The sequence below is a fragment of the Eschscholzia californica genome, unplaced genomic scaffold, assembly GCF_041429995.1.
Source record: "Eschscholzia californica isolate CP2 unplaced genomic scaffold, dmEscCali1.0.p SCAF_1, whole genome shotgun sequence".
Classification (NCBI taxonomy): domain Eukaryota; kingdom Viridiplantae; phylum Streptophyta; class Magnoliopsida; order Ranunculales; family Papaveraceae; genus Eschscholzia; species Eschscholzia californica.
The window spans coordinates 23,120,783-23,141,349 of NW_028238198.1; the positions used below are offsets into that span (position 1 = coordinate 23,120,783).

At 37.3% G+C, this 20,567-nt stretch overlaps 3 protein-coding genes across 5 annotated transcripts; all 3 read left to right on the forward strand.

The window, feature by feature from the left end:
• The first annotated feature begins 509 nt into the window (after positions 1 to 509).
• LOC147565244 (methyltransferase, putative (DUF21)) lies at positions 510 to 6,331 on the forward strand. Of its 2 annotated transcripts, none has more exons than XM_086651723.1 (12): positions 510 to 1,032; positions 1,638 to 1,714; positions 1,827 to 1,910; positions 2,039 to 2,152; positions 2,264 to 2,350; positions 2,508 to 2,647; positions 2,741 to 2,828; positions 3,853 to 3,926; positions 4,100 to 4,293; positions 4,629 to 4,837; positions 4,919 to 4,965; positions 5,874 to 6,331. In XM_086651723.1, the coding sequence occupies exons 1-12, from the start codon at positions 855 to 857 to the stop codon at positions 6,139 to 6,141; spliced, it is 1,560 nt and encodes a 519-aa protein (XP_086507849.1). In that variant the 5' UTR covers positions 510 to 854; the 3' UTR covers positions 6,142 to 6,331. The 2 variants fall into 2 exon arrangements, with proteins under 2 accessions (XP_086507849.1, XP_086507850.1); XM_086651724.1 differs by having other exon boundaries at positions 1,009 to 1,226.
• A 1,328-nt stretch (positions 6,332 to 7,659) lies between these two features.
• LOC147565245 (S-adenosyl-L-methionine-dependent methyltransferases superfamily protein) lies at positions 7,660 to 12,882 on the forward strand. 2 transcript variants are annotated; one of them, XM_086651726.1, is made up of 9 exons: positions 7,660 to 7,736; positions 7,819 to 9,223; positions 9,330 to 9,479; positions 10,285 to 10,555; positions 10,654 to 10,746; positions 10,970 to 11,144; positions 11,799 to 12,041; positions 12,122 to 12,316; positions 12,479 to 12,882. In XM_086651726.1, the coding sequence occupies exons 2-9, from the start codon at positions 8,375 to 8,377 to the stop codon at positions 12,675 to 12,677; spliced, it is 2,175 nt and encodes a 724-aa protein (XP_086507852.1). In that variant the 5' UTR covers positions 7,660 to 7,736; positions 7,819 to 8,374; the 3' UTR covers positions 12,678 to 12,882. The 2 variants fall into 2 exon arrangements, with proteins under 2 accessions (XP_086507852.1, XP_086507853.1); XM_086651727.1 differs by lacking the exon at positions 7,660 to 7,736 and having other exon boundaries at positions 7,819 to 7,907; positions 8,144 to 9,223.
• Positions 12,883 to 13,635: 753 nt separating this feature from the next.
• LOC147565246 (flavodoxin family protein / radical SAM domain-containing protein) lies at positions 13,636 to 20,212 on the forward strand. Its single transcript, XM_086651737.1, has 8 exons — positions 13,636 to 14,852; positions 15,381 to 15,496; positions 16,151 to 16,326; positions 18,098 to 18,288; positions 18,595 to 18,681; positions 18,991 to 19,148; positions 19,231 to 19,441; positions 19,842 to 20,212. The coding sequence occupies exons 1-8, from the start codon at positions 13,950 to 13,952 to the stop codon at positions 19,992 to 19,994; spliced, it is 1,995 nt and encodes a 664-aa protein (XP_086507863.1). The 5' UTR covers positions 13,636 to 13,949; the 3' UTR covers positions 19,995 to 20,212.
• The last annotated feature ends 355 nt before the right edge of the window (positions 20,213 to 20,567 follow it).

Genomic DNA, 20,567 nt, shown 5'->3' on the forward strand with positions numbered 1-20,567 from the left:
ATGGTTTTTTTTGCGGACTGTTGAATTCAATTATGATTTTTTAACAGTTAATTTAGTTAACTTTTTTTTTTTTTGGAAGTCAACTGCGATCTACGTATGTCGTAACATTTGGCACTTGATACATCATAGATGTGATAAGCTCGATAACCGCCCACTCAAACACTAACAGAACTGGGTCTATAGCCCAACAAGACATAGCCTAAAGCCCAACAAGACATGGCCTAAAGCCCAACAACATTATTTACACCCTAATAATCTCAATTCAAATAACCAAAGATTCCACCTTCTCTGAATTCGAACTTGGATCCAGGGCTTTCTGGAGTTTATGTCAACACCTTGAAAACCATTTGGGCTACCAACTGTTGATTAACTTAGTTTAAATTGAAAACCAAGAATTTGACAAAGGGGCGGAATCCCATTTAATGTGGTAGGTATACATATTTTATGAGATAATCTCATTGACAGTCATTTTAGAGAAATTATATACTAGTATGTTTCAATTTCAGTTTGGAAATTTCATCAAAAAAAAAAATTCAGTTTGAAAAACTTCAAAACAAGAAAGTAAGTAATATAGGTCTGACTAGGAAGTCATTAAAACAGAACTAGTAGTAGTTTTTACTTTTTTCTCTTTCTATTTTGTTTTGTAAAAAGGACAGTTTGAACAAACTCATTCCTTCTTCTTCACTGAATTCCCTAGTATTGTCCTGTCCATAATTGCTTCATTGGCTTTGGCTGTCAAAGGAAATACATACACAGAGATAGACAGAGTTTAGAGATAGTTTAGAGAGACAGAGTTTAGAGTTCAGATAGAGAGTTTAGAGAGAGAAAAATAGTTTAGAGAGAGAGAGAAGAAGATGGGAGCAGACGTGGCTTGTTGTGGAACAGAGTTCTCTCTATATGTAGTAGCGATTATAGGATTGGTTTGTTTCGCTGGGTTGATGGCGGGGCTCACCTTAGGTTTGATGTCCCTGGGTCTTGTTGACCTTGAAGTTCTCATCAAATCTGGTCGTCCTCAAGATCGTAAACATGCTGGTTCCTATTCTCTCTCTCTACAACTCTCTCTTCTCTCTCTCTCTCTCTCTAATTTGCCACTGTCTGGCTTACCTGATTATGTTATTATGATCAATTACTCCGTTACTAGAATTCTTTCTAGTTCAATTCTACTTAAAAAAGACATTTTTTTCCCCCAAAAAATCCTTGTTTGCTTTGATTTTTATCGGATTATGGTAGGGATTTGTTAATTCTCTAGTCATTTCTTTCTAAGTCTAACTTTTTTATGATTCAATTTCTAATAGTATTTCTTATGAACCCTTATTTTGAATTATCAAGTGTTTTAGTCCTTAGATGCCCAAATCTTCTCATGTCTTATTTCCTACTAGACCCAAATTTTCTTATCTCTGGGGTTTTTTTTTTCTAATAGAAAATGTGTTGAAAAAGCTTAGGGTTAATCATTTCATAGCAATTGAATGAATACATAGTTTACCCTTTTGCGCGAAGGCGTGAATGGGTAGTAGCTTAAGAAAGTCTTTGGCCCCAATGCTTCGATCGGGAAGCTTTTCATTTTCTACAATTTAGTAATAGCTCGTCCCTTTGTCGGAGAAGACTTTAGTAATTCGAGTTTATTGTTTTTCTTACAGCAAAGATTTTTCCTGTTGTAAAGAATCAACATCTCTTACTATGCACTCTTTTGATTGGGAACTCATTGGCGATGGAGGTGCGTTAAATATAGGAAGTTATTTGTATCATAGTTGTATGTTTATGGGAAACTTTTATTGGTATTGGAGTGGTTCTAACTCATCTCGGCTTATATTTGGTCTTATTCTTAGTCCCTACCGATATTCTTGGACAAGCTCGTGGCTCCTTGGGCAGCTATATTAATATCCGTGACTCTAATCCTCATGTTTGGAGAGGTAAAATATGAAATGAGCTCCACTGTTTGTAGTTTGTTTGTGGCATATGATTAGTTAACATCTTTTATTTTTAAACCGACAAATTAAGAAAAGAAATAGCATCTTCTTTGTACTTCTACGCATTACAGATATTGCCACAAGCTATCTGCACTCGTTATGGTATGAAAGTGGGAGCTGCAGCAGCGCCCCTTGTCCGTGTTCTTCTCTTCTTGTTCTATCCGATTTCTTATCCAATTAGTAAGGTAACCCATATTTTTTATTCATTTATGCTGAAAACTATGTATTTGTTTTCTATCTACCGTGCTTTTGGTTTTGACCAATATAGTTTTAAATGCTCTTCTATTTATCGTAAGGTCCTGGACTGGATGCTGGGTAAAGGGCATGCTGTCCTGTTACGAAGAGCAGAACTCAAGACATTTGTGGATTTTCATGGCAATGAGGTATTCCACGAATAATCTTGCTTCCTATTCCCTGTATGGTTTGCTTTTTTACTGCAATGTGTTAAATGTTCATTTGTTACGAAATGCATATGATCAGGGTCCACCTTCGTAATCTTATAACAGAAGAAATATCATGTTCTTGTTCTGTGTTGTGTAGGCTGGAAGAGGTGGAGACCTGTCACACGATGAAACTACAATTATTGCGGGGGCCCTTCAAATGACTGAGAAGACAGCAAAGGATGCCATGACCCCCATTAGCAATACATTTACCATTGATCTGGATGTAACTCTAGATTTGTGGGTTATATGACCTCTCCCCCGTCTATTATGATTTTTCTAGTAATTTTTCTTAATTTTAAGTTCTTGACCTTCTTTGTCCTCTTTCTTCAGGCCTACTTTGACTTGGATTATGACAAATGGACATAGTAGAGTTCCTATTTATGCCGGCAACCCAAATAATATAATTGGACTCATCCTGGCAAGTTACTTCATTTTATACATAATCATCTTTGCCTCATCCTGGATCGTATATATATATTCCCTGTTTACCCTTGACTTGTTAACCTGTTTTTTGCATGTTAACTGAGAATTACTCTTTTCACTCTTCCTTTACTTTTGCTTCCCGTAGAACCTGGGTTACCCAAACTCTTTGTAGCCAGTACCAAATGCTGTCGGATTTCCCGATGTTTTATTTAGCAGCTAAACGGATTGCCCGATCCGATATAGTAGCACTGGCTGTCTTAGACGCAGACTTCCCCTTTCTCATGCCCCTATTAGATAGAGAGTTTCTATGTTCCGTAATCTGTAAATGAAGATGAAGTGGCTTACGCGCCTACTTCTGCTCTTGGAACAGCGGGTTCACTCGTTCCCTATCTAGTCAATTGGGCTATCGATCCTGAGCCGATCGGTAAGGGAAAGTTTCTTCTGTCTTCCCTGACCGGGGCCCGAACGGACTGACATCTGATCCTGTAACCACTCATGTGGACATAGATTTGTACCCTGGTTTTTATGGACATGCCAAAAGAAAACAAACGAGTTTTTGGTGTTAAATATAGCCAATAGTAATCAGTTGTTCTCTAAGATGTACAAGAAGCATCTATTAAATTAATATTATCTAATTAAGATTTGTGTATAATATATTGATGAACTTATATATCTCATGTGCCCCGAACCTGAATGTTTGATATACAGGGTTTACCACACGATGCCCATGGTCAAATCCGACATACTCGACGAAAGATCTTACTTTGCTATCTAAATTAGGAGTACAAAAAGTTCCACTGAATTTGACTTTCCGTTTCTATCTTGAGCTGTGAAATACTTTTCTTTCATTACTAATCTGAGTTTTGTGCCCTTTCCTTGTACTAAAAAACCTAACTGCACATTGATCAGAAAAAACCTGGATGCACTGATTAACGTTACATGGATCTACCATGGTTGTTTTCATTCATGACTCATGAGTTTCCATATATCTTCTGTATATGACATTTTCCATTGCGCAGGTTAAGAATCTGTTGGCAGTTGATCCAGATGATTCAGTTCCTCTTAGAAAAATGACAATTCGGAGAATTCCAAGGTGAGAACATTATCGAATCTACAAACTTTCACCAAATTATTTTCTAGTTTTTTATTTCGGGTATTTCATTTCTATATCATATTGTATTATTGTACGAACTAATGCTTTACTTTCTGTTGGCTCAGAAAATTGTTGCATGGGCTCTAATAATCTATTTCTATTTCTTAACTCAGGGTTTCAGAAACAATGCCTCTTTATGATATTCTGAATGAGTTTCAGAAGGGTCATAGTCACATAGCTGTTGTCATTAGAGATCTTCTTGTTGATCCAAATGACACGAAAAAAGCGAAAGATGTCAAATACAATGAGACTAAGCTGAATGGCAAGAAGCAGAAGGACTCATCTGATACAACTTCACGAAAGGAAGGTAGGTTAATTTTTTTAGCTATTCTTTGCATGTTTTAACATTTAGAGCAACTCATATGATTACCAAGTAAAGAATAAAGTCAGAAAATATTCTTGCCTTCTTGTTGTGGTGGTCAACTTCTAACTTCGTAATAATTCGTCTGTGTCGTTTTTCTTGCTCCTGTATTTTTATGTAAGGTTCTGTAAGTTGAAATGAAATTCTGGTCCAAATATTGTCCAAAACAATCGTAACATGTAAATATGGGATCTATAGCATGACTATACAGGGTTTGAAAGGATATTACTGTATCGTAGATTTATTTGATTGGTACTGACCCAGATTCCGGTTTAAACCAGAGTATAATGATCCTCAGGCAGTAGCCGCAGGCAAGGATGGTGATCAACAATCAAAGACTCGTTCTTTGGCTGCTTCTGGGTCAAAGAAGCACAAGGGTTGCTCCCATTGCATTCTAGATCTTGTTGATTCTCCCATTCCAGAGTTTCCATCGAACGAACAGGTTGTAGGTGTCATTACTATGGAGGATGTGATTGAAGAACTTCTACAGGTATATCTATAAGACAGATGATAAGGAGTTGATTCTGAATGGTTTTTTCTATGACTGATCTTCTATTTTATGTCTTGTTAGGAGGAGATATTGGACGAAACTGATGAATACATAAACATTCACAACAGGTAAAACCAATGCTCCTTCTCTCATTATCTATATCTATTGCAGTCTTCCAAACTTCAAGCAACCATTGAAAAAACGGCCGTTATATCGGAAATAACGGTCGTCTCGTGACAGTCATCCACCACTACCACTACTTAAAACAACATCACTATTTTGCAACTTGTCCACTGTAATTATTTTAAATATCATTTGTCTGATAATTCTTTTTCGATTGTTAAATAAATTTTTACTTGAATAGACTAACAACAATAACATATATAGAGAATGCTAGAACAACATTACCGGATACTCTCCTCCACCCTGCGTACCCGATTCCCCGTACCCGATTCGCGTACCATTTTTGGGTGGGTTCATGATCTAGTACCCCAAAATTAGCGTACCGGAATTTTTAGTCTTTATTAACCTAAAATCTTTGTAGAAAACTATAAATTCGACTAGTTGGTTAGTTAACTACAAGAATTTTTGCTATTAGCTTGTTTGATTGTGAGTTTTATGGAGATAAGATGTCTGAGACTCTGAAAGTAGGTGTATCTATTATAAATGCATCATAAAGAGTATATATCGTCTAGGAAAATAGTCCAAAATGTACTGAAATCGAAAATGGTGTACTGAAGAAGTATACCTTTAGCGTACCCGAATACTCACATGGTAGTGTACCGGTAACAGTACCACGTACCAGAGCGTTCCGCATACCAGGTAACTTTGTGCTAGAATGACTGTTATTTGCCATTTTACTAGATTTCGTTTGCCATTGCTACTGTTTTCCAACAAAACTACGGCCTTATTTACCGTTTATAATGGTAACAGACATGAGCTATCAAAACCACCATCTTATCGTTAATCCAACATTGAGTTGCAATATAGCATATTGACAGGTAACTAAAAAACGCTACAATGCTTGTGATAACAGGATAAAGGTGAATATGCAAGCATCTCATGAAAAGCTTCCGCTGTTAAACTCACTACAGTCTTCATCCATCTTATCATCAGCTACATACACGACGATACCGACATCACCGACTCAAAACTTCAGTCATCATTCTCCTGTTTCGCCGCACTTGGTAGCTCCTGGACCCACACCAACACTCTCAGTTTCCACAGGTACTTCCGTAACGAACTCACCTGTTGTGGTTCATCTCCAGGATTCTACTACTAAAGACAGGCAAAACCAATGTTGAAATTCGAAGTAAAAACAAAGAGATTTTTACATGTCATGAATTTAGTAAAAGATAGAGTTGATATACATGTTAGTTGAGTTCATTGAGAAACTTTTGTAAATTATGTACCTTTGTAGATTGAAACTGCAGAAGGATCAAAGGAGTAAAAATTTTGTTTATATTTAAGCTAATCGAGATCTAGATTATCAAAGCCCTGCCACGACTCTTTTATATTTCGGTTACCTTGTTTTCTAGTATAACACAGTTTTATAGGATCATCAATGAACCTTTAATCTTTGGTCATTTAAGTAACTATATGATCTAATGTATTATTATAGTTATATGTTTGTTGTAATTGGGGATATTGTATATCAAGTAACTATTGTATTGTTACAAGCATGTGCGCGAGCCGTGCGTGTGGGGCCAGAGCCAGACCGTAGTCCTTGTCTGGAAGGATCGATCTTCACCTGAAACATTTGTGTTGATTCAGCAGGTTTAGTCATGAAGGGTGGTTTTCCTTCTTGTAAGGGTTTGAACGTTTCCATGACGAAATAGTACTATGAAACGAGATCCACAATTTTGATGATACAATGTCACATATTTCGCATAGTCGGACATTTATGTTGATCCCTATAGGTTGATCTTCGTGTTTTTATTCATCAAGCTCCCTATACAAGTTTGTCAAAATTCATATTGATTGTGTGTTGTAATTTAGTCTGTTGGTTTGATTCTTCTATTCCCTTTCAACTTCTTTTCACTAAACAATGGATTTTTGGACCATTCTCATCCTATTATTCCTGAATTACCATACAGATTAAAATAAAATGATACATGTTTTAGTAAATCATCCATTAGTATTTGTTTATTAATGGCTCTCACTAATAGACTTCATTAGCTAAAATTTTAAATCTGACCTTCAACAAATGACAAAAGTAAATCATGAATTGCCAATTGTCTAGTACGGCGATCTCTTAGCTTGGAGAAGCTGGTGTCCAAACATTATGCTACGATGATATGTACGAACTTATAGGTCAGTGGGCCGAGATGGAGTCATGAGGACTAAAAGATCTCTTATGCCATCGAAAAGACCGACTAAGTGTTAGGTGGGAGAGTTCATAGCACCACATAGTCAATTTCAATTTCTACACTTCACGTCGTGTAAGTGTATCAAAGGTGATGGTATGCTCGACCAGTCTCCCGGTTGAATCCCGACCGGATGACGTATAGAGAGAGAGATTCACTTTCTCTCTCTAAATCTGAACCGGCCACGTCACCCGGCCGAGATTCAACTGGGAGACTGCCGGGCATACCATCATTTTTGGTAGGTGTATTTTGAGAAGGAAAATGATAGAGTGACTTAGAAATTGGTACTTAGAGGGTGACATATTTCCTTATTTAGAAACAAAAGCGGTCCCCACCATAGTCAAACTTTGGAAAAACCTTGTCTTTTAGTGATTCCACATCAGCTGGCATTAAAATGCCCAAAAAACTGGGCACTCTAGCATCTTCCTTTTGAGAATTATGTCGGGTCGAACTACCAGTCCGTGACAGACACTATATTTGGTTTAAATCACATCCAAACAAGCCCTACAAAAGAATAAGAATTACCAACCCAAGTTTTTTTTTTGTTGAAAATTACCAACCCAAGTTGAAAGCACAAAAAGATCATTAAAAAGTTAAAAAAAAAAAAAAACCAAGTTGAAAGCGGTAGACTGAAGTTCTCTGGTTTCCCAGTTTTACTACTAATCAGTAATCACCTTGAAGCTGGAAACTTTCATTTTAAAAATGTAATTTTTTAATTTTTGTTTTATTATATAACTTTTGAATCTCTTTAATTTAGTAGTAATATAGTAGAAGGATTAAGATTTAGTTAATGGAAATGTAAGTTATACTCAAACTAATCATCATCTTCATCAGTTTCAGTGGGGGTTTCCCCTTTTTCTGAATCTTGGTATTCTAAAGTTTAGTCTTTTAATGTGAAACTTACTACTTTTTGTTAGTATAATTTTGCCCTTTTGTTTAGGATCTAATCAGTTCTTCCCATCTGGATCTTGATAGTTGAAATTTTGGGTGATGTTGTTTGCTATAAAGTAATAGAAGTCTATTTGCTTTAATGGGTAATTTAGCTATACCCTTTTCATTTGATCTTGTATCTTGCTAATTCATGATCTGGGTTTAGCTTTATTCTTGAAATCTTCAAGTCTATAACTAGTTTCTCTCTCTAGTTTCTCTCTCTGTCTTCTTTCTGTTTGAGATGGCTGTAGCTAGATTTAGTAGGTATATAAAACGTCCACATGGAATTTGTGTGAAAATGACAGCAGTAGCTCTTCTGGGTCTAGGGTTTATCTTCATTTGGTCTACATTTTCGTCATCATCTTCATCTGTAACTTACCAAAGAAGTAGTTTTGGTGATATTGCTGAACCATCTGTGGGAAATGAGAAGGGCAATAATTATGGGGTTCAGCCGAAAAAGAGTAAGATTAGTAAACATGATTTGCCCAAGAAAGAGAAGATGGAGTCGTATTTGAGTCCCAAAGATAAGAAGGAAGATAAAGTACCTGTTATTAGTCACCACAAGGGTGGGGAGAAAACCAGGAAAAAAGCAGATAATCATAAAGTAGATGAAAGAAGAATCAAGCCGAAAAAGGACGACGATGTAGAAGCAAATAATGAGGTGGAGAAAGTGGAGGATGAGAAATCCGAGGAAGAAAAGGTTGGAGAAGATGAAATTGAAGACAAAGAAGAAGTGGGTGATAATGGCGATGGAGGCACTAACGAGGATGCAGAAGGGGATGTGGAAACGGAAGAACATGAACCCGTGGAGCATGTCGAAAACGGAAATGCTGGGTTGCAAACTAATGGAAAAAAGAAAAAGAATCAGGGGCCACTGTTTGATCCAAAAATTCAATATACTTGGAAAATGTGTAGTGTGAGAAGCAAATACAACTACATTCCGTGTATCGATGTCGAGAGTAGCACTGGGAAGCTGCAAATCTATAGGCATCATGAGAGGAGTTGCCCTAAAACGCCTCCTATGTGTCTAGTTCCGCTTCCTCCGGCTGGGTATAATACTCCAGTACCTTGGCCCGAGAGCAAATTGAAGGTACACGAGGGGTTGAATTCGTTTAGTTTTTTGTGTTTATAATAGGTAAATTGAGAGTACTACTGTCAATCTTATTGTTTTTCTAAAAAAATATACAATTTCGCAGATACTCTATGGGAATGTGGAGCACCCAAAACTTGCTTCATTCATCAAGACTAAGACTTGGCTAATGAATTCCGAAGAATATCTCATTTTCCCTCAGAACCAATCTGAGTTCAAAGGAGGTGTTCTTCACTACCTTGAGTCTGTTGAGGAGGTACTTGTTTCTTCTTTGTCTCAATTGAATAGTTCAAGTCTTTGAAATGCATTAGTTTTTTCAATAGGCATTTCCTTTGAACCTTGAAAAATGCATTAGTTTTTTCAATAACAGATTACGCTCAGTTAGTGACTGTCTATCAATGCCGGAAATAGTTATTCATTCAAAACCTTCAAATAATTGTGTAATCTAATATGACTTAGTTATATTTTAGTCTTTATAGATTTAGTATGTGGAACTTGATTTTCTTTTGAGTTGTTACACAATCTTCGCAATTGATGAGCTCATTAGGTGAGACTCATGGCGTTACGATTTAATATGTAAGGCTTGAAATTTTCACATTTAAGCCTACTAACTCATTCTTCACTACGAAATATGGACTGAGTATCGGTGTCCGATTTCGGTACGAGGTGACGGATACAATATCCTAGAATCCAAAAATGGGGATATTGTCTTGACTTAGCTCTTAGGTTCTTCATTTTTCCACTTACATTTCTTACGTTGGGATCAATCATTGATACATTATAGCAGTATACATAATTGACACGTACCGAGGGCAAGGGAGTACTTTATGGTCATGACACGATATCAAGTGCACTAAAGATGCACCTGTAGAATCTCTCATTATACTCTTTAAATTGACTAAGAGAATTTGAGTATCTGCATTTGACACGTTAATGAACTAAAAAGAGTACTCACATCACATGTGTTTTTAATCAAGATATCCTGTGGTTGAACGTTCAATGGTGTATATGAAACGTAACTCTTCTGGAAGCTTACGTCTTGTCTTGGATTGTTTGAATAGATGGTACCAGATATTGAATGGGGCAAGAATATTCGTATAGTACTAGACATTGGGTGCACGGATTCCAGCTTTGGAGCTGCTCTCCTTGACAAAGAGGTATTAACTTTGACATTGGGATTGAAGGATGACTTGAGAGATCTTGCTCAGGTTGCCCTTGAGCGAGGTTTTCCTGCAGTTGTGAGCCCTTTTGGAACACGAAGACTCCCTTTTCCTAGTGGAGTTTTTGATGCAATTCATTGTGGCGATTGCAGCACATCTTGGCATTCTAATGGTATGTAAAATCTCTCTCTCATTTTCACTGTATGCTCGTTCTTTTGCTTTTCTTTTTTCATCTCCATTTTTTATTTCATTCACTTTGTTATTTTGAAGGCGGCAAGCTACTATTGGAGATGAATAGGATATTACGTCCCGGAGGGTACTTTATTTTGGCGAAGAGACATGAGAGCTTCGAAGAGGCAGAAGGTAGGGCTTCGTTGTTTGCCCTAAAGAATTTATTGGTAAAATGCTAAATGTAAAGTTCCCCTGTTCTTCTTCATTGTCAGAAAGAGTTGTTCTTTAGTTTTTTTCTGGTTTAACTTGAACTCTATGTCACTATTCAATCTAATGATGGACTTAATTCTCATAGTCTATTCCAAGTTTCCTACTAAAAAGTTTGTATCTTCCACTGTGTTCATCTTTTTGCCAGAGATGTCAGCTTTTACAGCTTCTATCTGTTGGAACATCCTAGCTCACAAAAGTGATGAAATTAGCGATGTGGGTGTTAAAATATATCAGAAGCCAAACACTAATGACATTTACGAGTTAAGAAGGAAAAAAAACCCTCCACTCTGCAAAGAAAATGAGAAACCCGATGCAGCCTGGTGAGTCTTCCAGTTCGTCCGTCTTAACATTTCTAAAGGTTTATTCGTTCTTTTAGCTTGCACTAAAATCTTCTATTTTGATAATTTCCCTTTCTGATAATCATACTTAAGTTTAGAGAATCTTCCGGATCTCTTATTGCATATGTTAATTGTGTTATACTGGTGCTTCTACTTGTTATAACATACGATCGGATGAATCCCCACTCTGGATGGCTTCATTCTTTCTTGTCGAGCAGTGCAAAACTGCAAACGATACAATCCCGTCTCAACACTAGCCATATTGTCCTTGATTTAGGCACCACCAGGCCCGTTATCGTAGTTCGACGTGTTTATGAGGTTTTTGGCATGGGCGGCCCTAAACCACCACAGGCTTCTACACTTGAACCAACCAGGCGCTAAACCTACCCAAAGGGCTAGCCAATATGTATTACAGAGTGTTACGTCAACCGTGGTTTAAAGGTCTTCCTCAGCAGTGTGAGATAAAAGCCTGGCTCATGAAACTTTTGTTGCACATCAACAAAGAATACCATTAGTTAAATGTGTAGGATTTAGTGGCTATGTACAAGATTAACAGAATTCACGACACTAATGACCGTTGTATATCAAATAATTAATAATTTAGTAATGGTGAAATGGAACTTGTCGTTGTTATAGGTACGTTCAAATGAAGTCTTGCTTACATATTATCCCAACTTCTATCGAACAACGAGGAACTGAATGGCCTGAGGAGTGGCCCAAGAGGCTTGAAACTTTTCCCGAATGGTTGAGCAATACGGCGAATTTGGTTGCAGACACTCACCACTGGAAAGCTATTGTTGATAAGTCGTATCTCATTGGATTAGGCATTAACTGGTCAAATATCCGGAACATTATGGACATGAAAGCTATAAATGGAGGGTATATTATGATATCCCTTTTTAGGTAATTCCTTTTGTTTCTATTACAGAAGTGCTAAATCTCAACAATTTCGTACACAGATTTGCAGCAGCCCTCTCACAACAAAAGGTGTGGGTAATGAACGTGGTCCCTGTCAATGCTCCCGACACACTTCCTGTCATATATGAACGCGGGCTTCTTGGTGTCTATCATGATTGGTGCGAATCTTTTGGCAGTTACCCGAGAAGCTACGACCTTTTACATGCTGATCATCTGTTTTCGCGTCTTAAGAACAGGTACTAATTCAAGTAGCTCAACACTTCTAGTTGGTTTTCTTTATCGAATGTAGGGGACCTGCGTCGGTCTAGCTGGCCCGTGTTTAGGATCCACATTAGCGTGGAACGACCCATTGTGCAGCCCCGTTCTAATGGTTCCAATCTTTTGACAAATCGGTCCAGGTGTAAACAACCTGTAGGGATCGTGGTTGAGATGGATCGACTACTAAGGCCCGGAGGCTGGGTAATTATCCGAGACAAGTCAGAAATACTAGATCCCCTCGAGGCTATCTTGAGAAGTCTTCACTGGGAGATCAGAATGACATATGCTCAAGATAAGGAAGGTATTCTCTGTGCACAAAAAACCACATGGAGGCCATGAAAGTTGCAGAGTTAAAAGAATCCATCTTTGTGTACCAAAAACTAACATCCATTTTAGAGATTGTAACTGTTACTGTGCTTTTATTTGTGATACAAAATTGAGTTACATATACACGCAATTCTACTTTCAATTCCTCAACCGATATACAGAACTTTTTGTACATTTATTTACTCGAGAAATGCAATTTCTTATCTTGTTTTTCTTCTCCCTTTTCTGTGATATATATCGACCATACTTTTTTCCTTTCTTTGATTATGTGGATGAAATTATTTACTTTGAGGAATGTCATGTACTTGACCAATAGGATGACAAAATTCGATGTCTTTCTTTGAATGAAGTTCAAATATTTTAGAAAAATACAATCCTAATGAAATACACTATTGAAATACTAATGAAGGTTCGCTGATAATGGTAGTCTGTCAGAGATTCTTTGGTGGTCTGCGTGAAGAGAATAAAAGAAAATTGGTCCGCCCAAGATTTTTCCACTTAAATCTTGAATGCTCCTAAGATTAGAGCATCTCCAATGCAACACTCAATCTTAGAAACTCTGAGTGCCACTTAGGATTTGTAGAGTTTTTTCTTAAAAACCATCTCCAATGCAACACTCTATTTGGATCTCTAAGATGACGTGTCGAGGGTGGAATAGAGATATCTCAAGAGGACACTCTATTTCTAGAGTGTCCTCTTGAGATATCTCTAATTGTCCACCTCATCAATATTTGATTTTCAACCAATAGAAATCGAGTCTTCTATATTTTTTAAAATAACTAATTATTTATTTACAAAAATAACTATGACACATAAGTAAATAAGATAAGTTTCGAGTTTTGCATTGGAGACACAAAAAATTTGAGGATCTCTATTGACGCCACCTAGGAGTGAGAATCTCAATTGAAACTTGACACATAGGATGAATAGAGATTTTTTTGAGTTTTGCATTGGAGATGCTCTTATTTTTGGAATGGCAAATGGTTCGAAGATTATTTTGGAAAGACTCTGAAACTCGGAACACTTTTTTTAGATTATAGTCTTAATGGTCCAAGTGTAAGAGGAGTGTAAGAAAAATGGAACCCCACACCTAGTTGAAAGTGGGGTGTAAACATCCGTGATTCCTATAACTCGATCGTCGTTCCCAAAAAGAAAACCTTTCAAGCCCTTAACGCAGTCACAGATCAATCAACTAGCAGAAGAAGCAATCGCGGGAAAATTTTGGAACAATTTCTTCCCGCCGAATAAATGCTGTGAAAAAGGGTAATCTCTCAATCTTCAAAAATGACAATCAAGTCCTCCTCTTTCTACCCATCTTCTTCTTCTCTCTCTACTCGTCTCACTCTTCTTGCTCTTCTCTCAGCTTCCACTTTTTACTGTATCTGGAAATCCAAATACCTAAAAAAACTCAAACTTTCTTTACAAAACCCTAACCCTAAAACTACCCAAACCTCTAATCTTACTTTTTCGAGTCCTAGGGGTAAGCTTTTCTTTGTTTCTCAAACAGGGACGTCAAAAACCTTAGCTAAGCGTCTCTTTGATACCCTCAAATTAAATGATCTCGATTTTGATCTTGTTAATCCCAAGGATTATGAACCAGAAGATCTTCCTAAAGAAACCCTTGTTTTGATTATTGCTTCTACTTGGGAAGATGGAAAACCCCCTGAAGGTTCTGGGTTTTTCGCAAACTGGATAGCTGAGAGTGCTGAAGATTTTAGAGTTGGGTCGCTGCTTCTTTCTGGATTGAAATTTGCTGTTTTTGGGGTTGGAAGTGGATCATTTGCTGAGAATTTTAATGCTGTTGGTAAGGGGTTTTCAAAGAGGTTTAGGGCACTAGGAGCTTCAGAGATTTTGCCTTTATGTGAAGGTGATGTTGATAATGGGGATTTGGATGAGGTATTTGATGTCTGGAATAAGAAGTTGATTGGAATTTTAAAAGGCGGGGCGAAAGAAAATGGTGGGGTTATTGATACTGCTGACTTGGTTAGTGAGAATGAATCTGAGGATGATGATGAATATGATGATGATGAAGAGGAGGAAGATCCGGAATCTGGTGTTGTTGACTTAGAAGACATTGCTGGTAAAGGCCCTTCTAGGAAATCTTCCGCATCGGCTGTGGTGAAAGAGGAGGTCAATGGGGAAAAAGAAATGGTGACTCCTGTTATTCGAGCGAGCTTGCAGAAACAGGTACTATATTGTTAGATCCATAATTTGTTGTTATGGAATGGACCAGGACAATTTAGCATTCCAATGAAAGTTTGAAAGTGACTTTTTTCTACATTTAGAAGGTCTTAGATTTTCGTAACTTATTAACGACGACTCTTGATAATCGCTGAGAACTTATAAGTAATAGCATACTAGCACTTCATATACTCAATGTTTCTTTTTCGCAATCATAGAAAGTAATGAATAAAAAACATAAGCACTAAGCATGATCTTGCAGAGTAATTGCAAAAAAAGGTTCGAGCTGGATCTTTCTTCTTTTGTACTGGTGCATATATTTTGTAAGCACTTATAAGTGCATTAAGTGATAAGACAAGCACCCCAAGATTAGGCTTCTCCCAACACCCGCTTTGTAACTTTGTTTGACTTGACGCTTCATGTGCACCATGCCATTGCAGATTGTTTCCTATGTTGCTCCCGGTTTCAGTATAAGCTTCATAACTAGTCAACTAATAGATAACTTGAATATGCATGGTGATATCATGTGTGCAGGGTTACAAAATTATTGGTTCTCATAGTGGAGTCAAAATTTGTAGATGGACCAAGTCACAACTGCGAGGTCGTGGAGGTTGCTACAAACACTCATTCTATGGCATAGAGAGTCATAGGTATCTTATTTACTTGATCTTAACCATTCGACCATTTGTAATGTTGGCTCTTGAGGAGTAAATTAGCTCTGAGATTAACATTTTTTTTTTTTTGAAAAGAGATTAACATTGTCTGCTCTTTAGTTTACTAAGGAATAAATATAACTTAATAAAGAACTCACGGTTTCTATTATCAATGATGAAGTGGAAATAAGTATGGGAATTTTGAACTGATTATGTACTTTGGACAAGGTAGTGTTGCCTTCATGATTTCTAGCACGACAGAGGTGTGATGTCAGTAGGTAAGCCATTGACTCTGATTTGTCGGGTGCATATTTAATTTGCAGAATGCAAAGCTGAGATAATATTTGGTTCTATCCTTGCACTTGAGAAGCACATGTAGTTATGTAGATCTTCAATGTTGTGGGTAGTCTTTATGGACTGAGACCTTGAGTGTGATTCCTTAAAGAAGTTTTGTTATATAAATATTTTCGAATTACCGGAAGGTTAATCATGAAAGTACTTTTGAGGTTATGGTCAATATATTCTCTATATCCATCTTCTCTTTCTATCTTTTTGTGTTTTCTAATGTCATTAGCAATTTGTTGTTTTATATTATCAATGATGAAATGCAGCTACTGATAATATTGGTTTTTCAACTTCTTGTGTGTACAGGTGCATGGAAGCAACCCCAAGTTTAGCTTGTGCTAATAAATGTGTTTTTTGTTGGAGGCATCACACAAATCCTGTAGGAAAAAGCTGGCGGTGGAAGATGGACGATCCTTTGGAGATTGTGAATGGTGCCATAGAGCAACACACAAAGATGATAAAGCAAATGAAAGGAGTCCCTGGTAGGTTGTTGCATGTCTTTAATTTTAAGTGTTTAACCTTGATGCTAAAACACTTAGGTGGAACTTTAAAAGTTATAATTGGTGAATGATACATTTCTACATGCTTGAACTATAGATTGTCTATTTAAGTGTGTTTAGTCGATAACTCAATATTAATTGGAGAAACATATCCGACTACCTGTAGAAGAAACTAGAGCAGTTATTATAGTTACCAAGGTATTGTCCACAAGGGGATCAAAGAAAAAAAATAGTGCTGGGTATGCCTCATCTTTTATTTTGAACAAGAGAAATGATAACTTTGTAAAGAAAATATAGAAGAAAAAGATCTCAGTTAATACCCTTAAGCAAATCCACAGATCAAGTATACATTTACAATGTTGTAAAATTGCATCTTCTGGAAGTCATAGACTAAATTCTTTCGCTTAGATGCGATTGAAGGTGCTATTTCTTAAGCTTCCGTTCGGAAGAGGTTAAGTACTTCAGTTTTCCAAATGAAGTCCCTGCAACTATGATTACACCGGCTGCTGCCTCTCACATGTAAGTGAAACTTCAGATCGTCAATAGGGTCTTGGCATATGCCGTTGAAGCATACACATATTTGTTTTAAGCTAGCTACTAATTTCCAATGATGTAGTACCTATGTTGAAAAAGTCCTGACTAGTCCCCTGCTAGTCCCCGACTACTCCTCAGTCCCCACTTTGCCGACTCGCCTAGGATTGAAAACACTAGTCGGGCCTAATTTTGCCTAAAGCCCCGACTCGGGCCGACTAGGGTCGAGCTGCTAGTCCGACTAGTCGGGACTTATAAGAGAGTTTTTTTTTTTCTATTTTCCAATGAGAAGGCTGCCCTAGGGTTTGAAGGTTTGGCTTCTTCACTCATATTCTCATCTCCAAACATCAATCAAACAAGATTCAAGTAGATTTTGAAGATATCCTCCTCATCAAACCAGATTTCAAGCACATCTCTCTCTATATCTTCTTCATTATTCTTTTAACTACTCTTTCTCTCTCTCTAGAGACCATGTTTTTTCTATAAAAACACAAATTAGTAAGTCTATTTTGATCGTTAATGTTTTATATAATTAGCTGATTTTGTTGTTTTTTTGGTTGATTCGAAAAAATACAGTCCTTTTCTTGACTGTTTTCTTAGTCTTTTAATGTTGAAAGCATGTTTGTAATTAGAATGTAGTTATTAGGGTTTGAATATATCTGTGATTGTTGAATGATTTCATAGTGTTTCATTTAGCATGCTTTTAGAATACTTTGGTTGGTCTGAATTTATTCATGTGTCTCAAATGTTTATATTTATACCTATACATAATTACTTATACAAACAAAATTATATATTTATATTATACGACTAGTCCCGTGTAAATACGACTATTAGCGACTAAGCCCAGTCCCGGGTCCGTCGACTAGTCCCCGTTGCCGACTTTTTCAACATAGTGTAGTACACCTGTTTATACAACCATGAGTTCTTGGTCCTTTCTACCCTCAGTGACCCCAAATCTATTACAGTAATCCACCTTGTATTACTATTTTCTTGTATCGTTCAGCATCCTTTTTTAAGGGAGGATGAAACCCGGTACATGTAGGGCGTAAACTAAGTTCCTGACTGCTCCAGCCAAGGGTTGTTGGAGCTTGTATATTATACTAGTATTATTTGTTAGTAAGAGAATATCTTGGCTATTCTGGATTTGCACATTAAGTGTAGTTTCAGCTCTTCTCTCCAAGATTCTGAGGTGATAACGACAATTTTGTGTTCCATATAGGAGTGAAGGCAGAGTGTCTAGCAGAAGGTCTCCTCCCCAGGCATTGCGCCTTATCCCTTGTCGGTGAGCCAATCATGTATCCAGAGATAAACACACTTGTAAATGAGCTGCATCGGAGACGGATTTCTACATTCCTTGTCACAAATGCCCAGTTTCCTGAAAGAATCAAAATGCTGAACCCCATAACACAGGTTTGCTATATCTCTCTGTTCTTATAGGGCATTCAAAATTAAAAAAAAGGGAAGTTTTATAATCACTTAAGGTTTTACCTGACTCAGTGCATTGATGACACATTTGTACCTTTGATTTTATATAATTGAGATTTAAAAAATAAGTCGATGAAATTATGTATTCGGGAACATACCACGTCATCTTCCCAGTTGGACTCTGAGTAAGAATCTAGGGACAAAAGCATTCACCTAAAGCAATGACGGTTGGAAGTTATCGTCTTTTCTGTTGTAAGAAAAGATCTGACCTTTTTTACATGTTAATTGCAGCTCTATGTGAGTGTAGATGCCGCAACGAAGGAAAGTTTAAAAGCAATTGATAGGCCACTCTTTACAGACTTTTGGGAGCGTTTTGTGGTGAGTGCTCTCTACTCGGGTCTAACCAGCTAAATTGTACTTCTATAGTTCTATCGCATCTCAAACCTCTAATTTTGCACATACTGATCGCATCTCAAACCTCTACATTTGGAGTTCTAATTTGTATTTTCATTTAAATTTCCTTTTTTTAGAAGAATATTGGGAATAACTAGGAGCCTCTATGCTGATAATTACTTTTTTGTATGGAAAATTTGAGACGGAATTATACATAAATACGTTGGCTCGATTAACTGCGATAAACCCGTATTTATTGCAATTTAACTGTTCTAAGCACAAAAATGTTTGCAGGATTCACTAAAAGCTCTGAAGGAGAAAGAACAGAGAACTGTTTACCGTCTCACTTTGGTGAAAGGATGGAATACAGAAGAAATGGATAATTACTTGAACTTGTTCTCTATTGGAAAGCCTGATTTCATTGAAATCAAGGGGGTTACTTACTGTGGCACGTAAGCGATATCTTTTCATAATGTGTTATTTTCTATGTGTGTTGAATATGTGGTTGCTTAACCTTGTTCGATTATTCACCAGATCTGCTACATCAAAGATTACTATGGAAAATGTTCCATGGCATGCAGATGTAAAATCTTTCTCAGAAACCTTGGCTCAGAGAAGCAATGGGCAATATGAAGTTGCATGTGAACATGTACATTCTTGCTGTGTACTGTTGGCGAGAACTGAGAAGTTTAAGATTAACGGGAAATGGTTCACGTGGATAGACTATGAAAAGTTCCACAACCTGGTTAGTTTACCCGCCCTTTAAATTCATACAACATACTTGTGCTGTTTATTGTCAAATTTAGATTTGGAGTCTCAGCGGAGACCTTAACTGACTCGAAGTCAGATTTTAGAATTTTTTTTTTGCAACTCGTGCGTCTGACTCGTCTGAATTGCTGACTTGGACCCCCGGCTGATGTTGGGTCGAGTTGAGTCAAACATAAAATAAGTCCCAACTAAGTCGCCCTTGGTCTTAACATGAAATAACTATTGCGCACCTGACCTTAAATGTCTAAATAATTAGGCTCAGATTCCTCTTATTGGGATAAGTCAGACTCAGGCGAGTCAGATTCAGAACACAAGTATAAACACATGCCATTGTCAAATATCTGACTATCTTATCTGGCCATTTCACTTAAATGCAGGTTGCAGAAGGGAAACCATTTACCAGCGAAGATTACATGGCAGAAACGCCATCCTGGGCTGTGTATGGTGCAGATGAAGGTGGATTTGACCCAGAACAGTTGAGGTTCAAGAAAGAAAGACATCACAAAGAGAAACCGGTGTCAAATCCATGAGGAGAGGTTAGAATATAATAATAGTATATTTTTGAGTAACTGCATTCTAGAGTTGAATTTCGGTGCGAACCCAGATTTTTGTAGAATGAAGATGCTGTATGAATAGCAGATCTTTCTATGGTGTTTTCCTGCAGCAGAAGAAAGATCAAATTGCACCCTAACTTGGGAATTTTGTTGGAACAAGTTGAGTTAATTTAACCTAATATTTTTGGTGGATTGATTGGATTGTTTGTTTTATTGAACAATTGTTACTGTTAGCTAAACCTATTTTCTGATTAGTGTTAGATTCATATGGATTCAATTATCGGGTTCTATGTTCTGTCCTGGTGTCACGGCCTTTTTGTCCCGTTAGGTCGACCCGGCATATTATGCTCAAAGACACGGGTCGATAGTGCGGAATATCAAATCCTAACGTGCCGTGCGGCGTCATGTACTCCCTCCTAGTACATAACCAGCCTTCCCGAACATATTCGGAGCATCTCGACTATCAAGTCACCTTGGTTCCCAACCAACAATGCGGCATGACAACAACGTGTCCCAACCTACGAGCATAGCTCGAGCCGTCTCGTATAA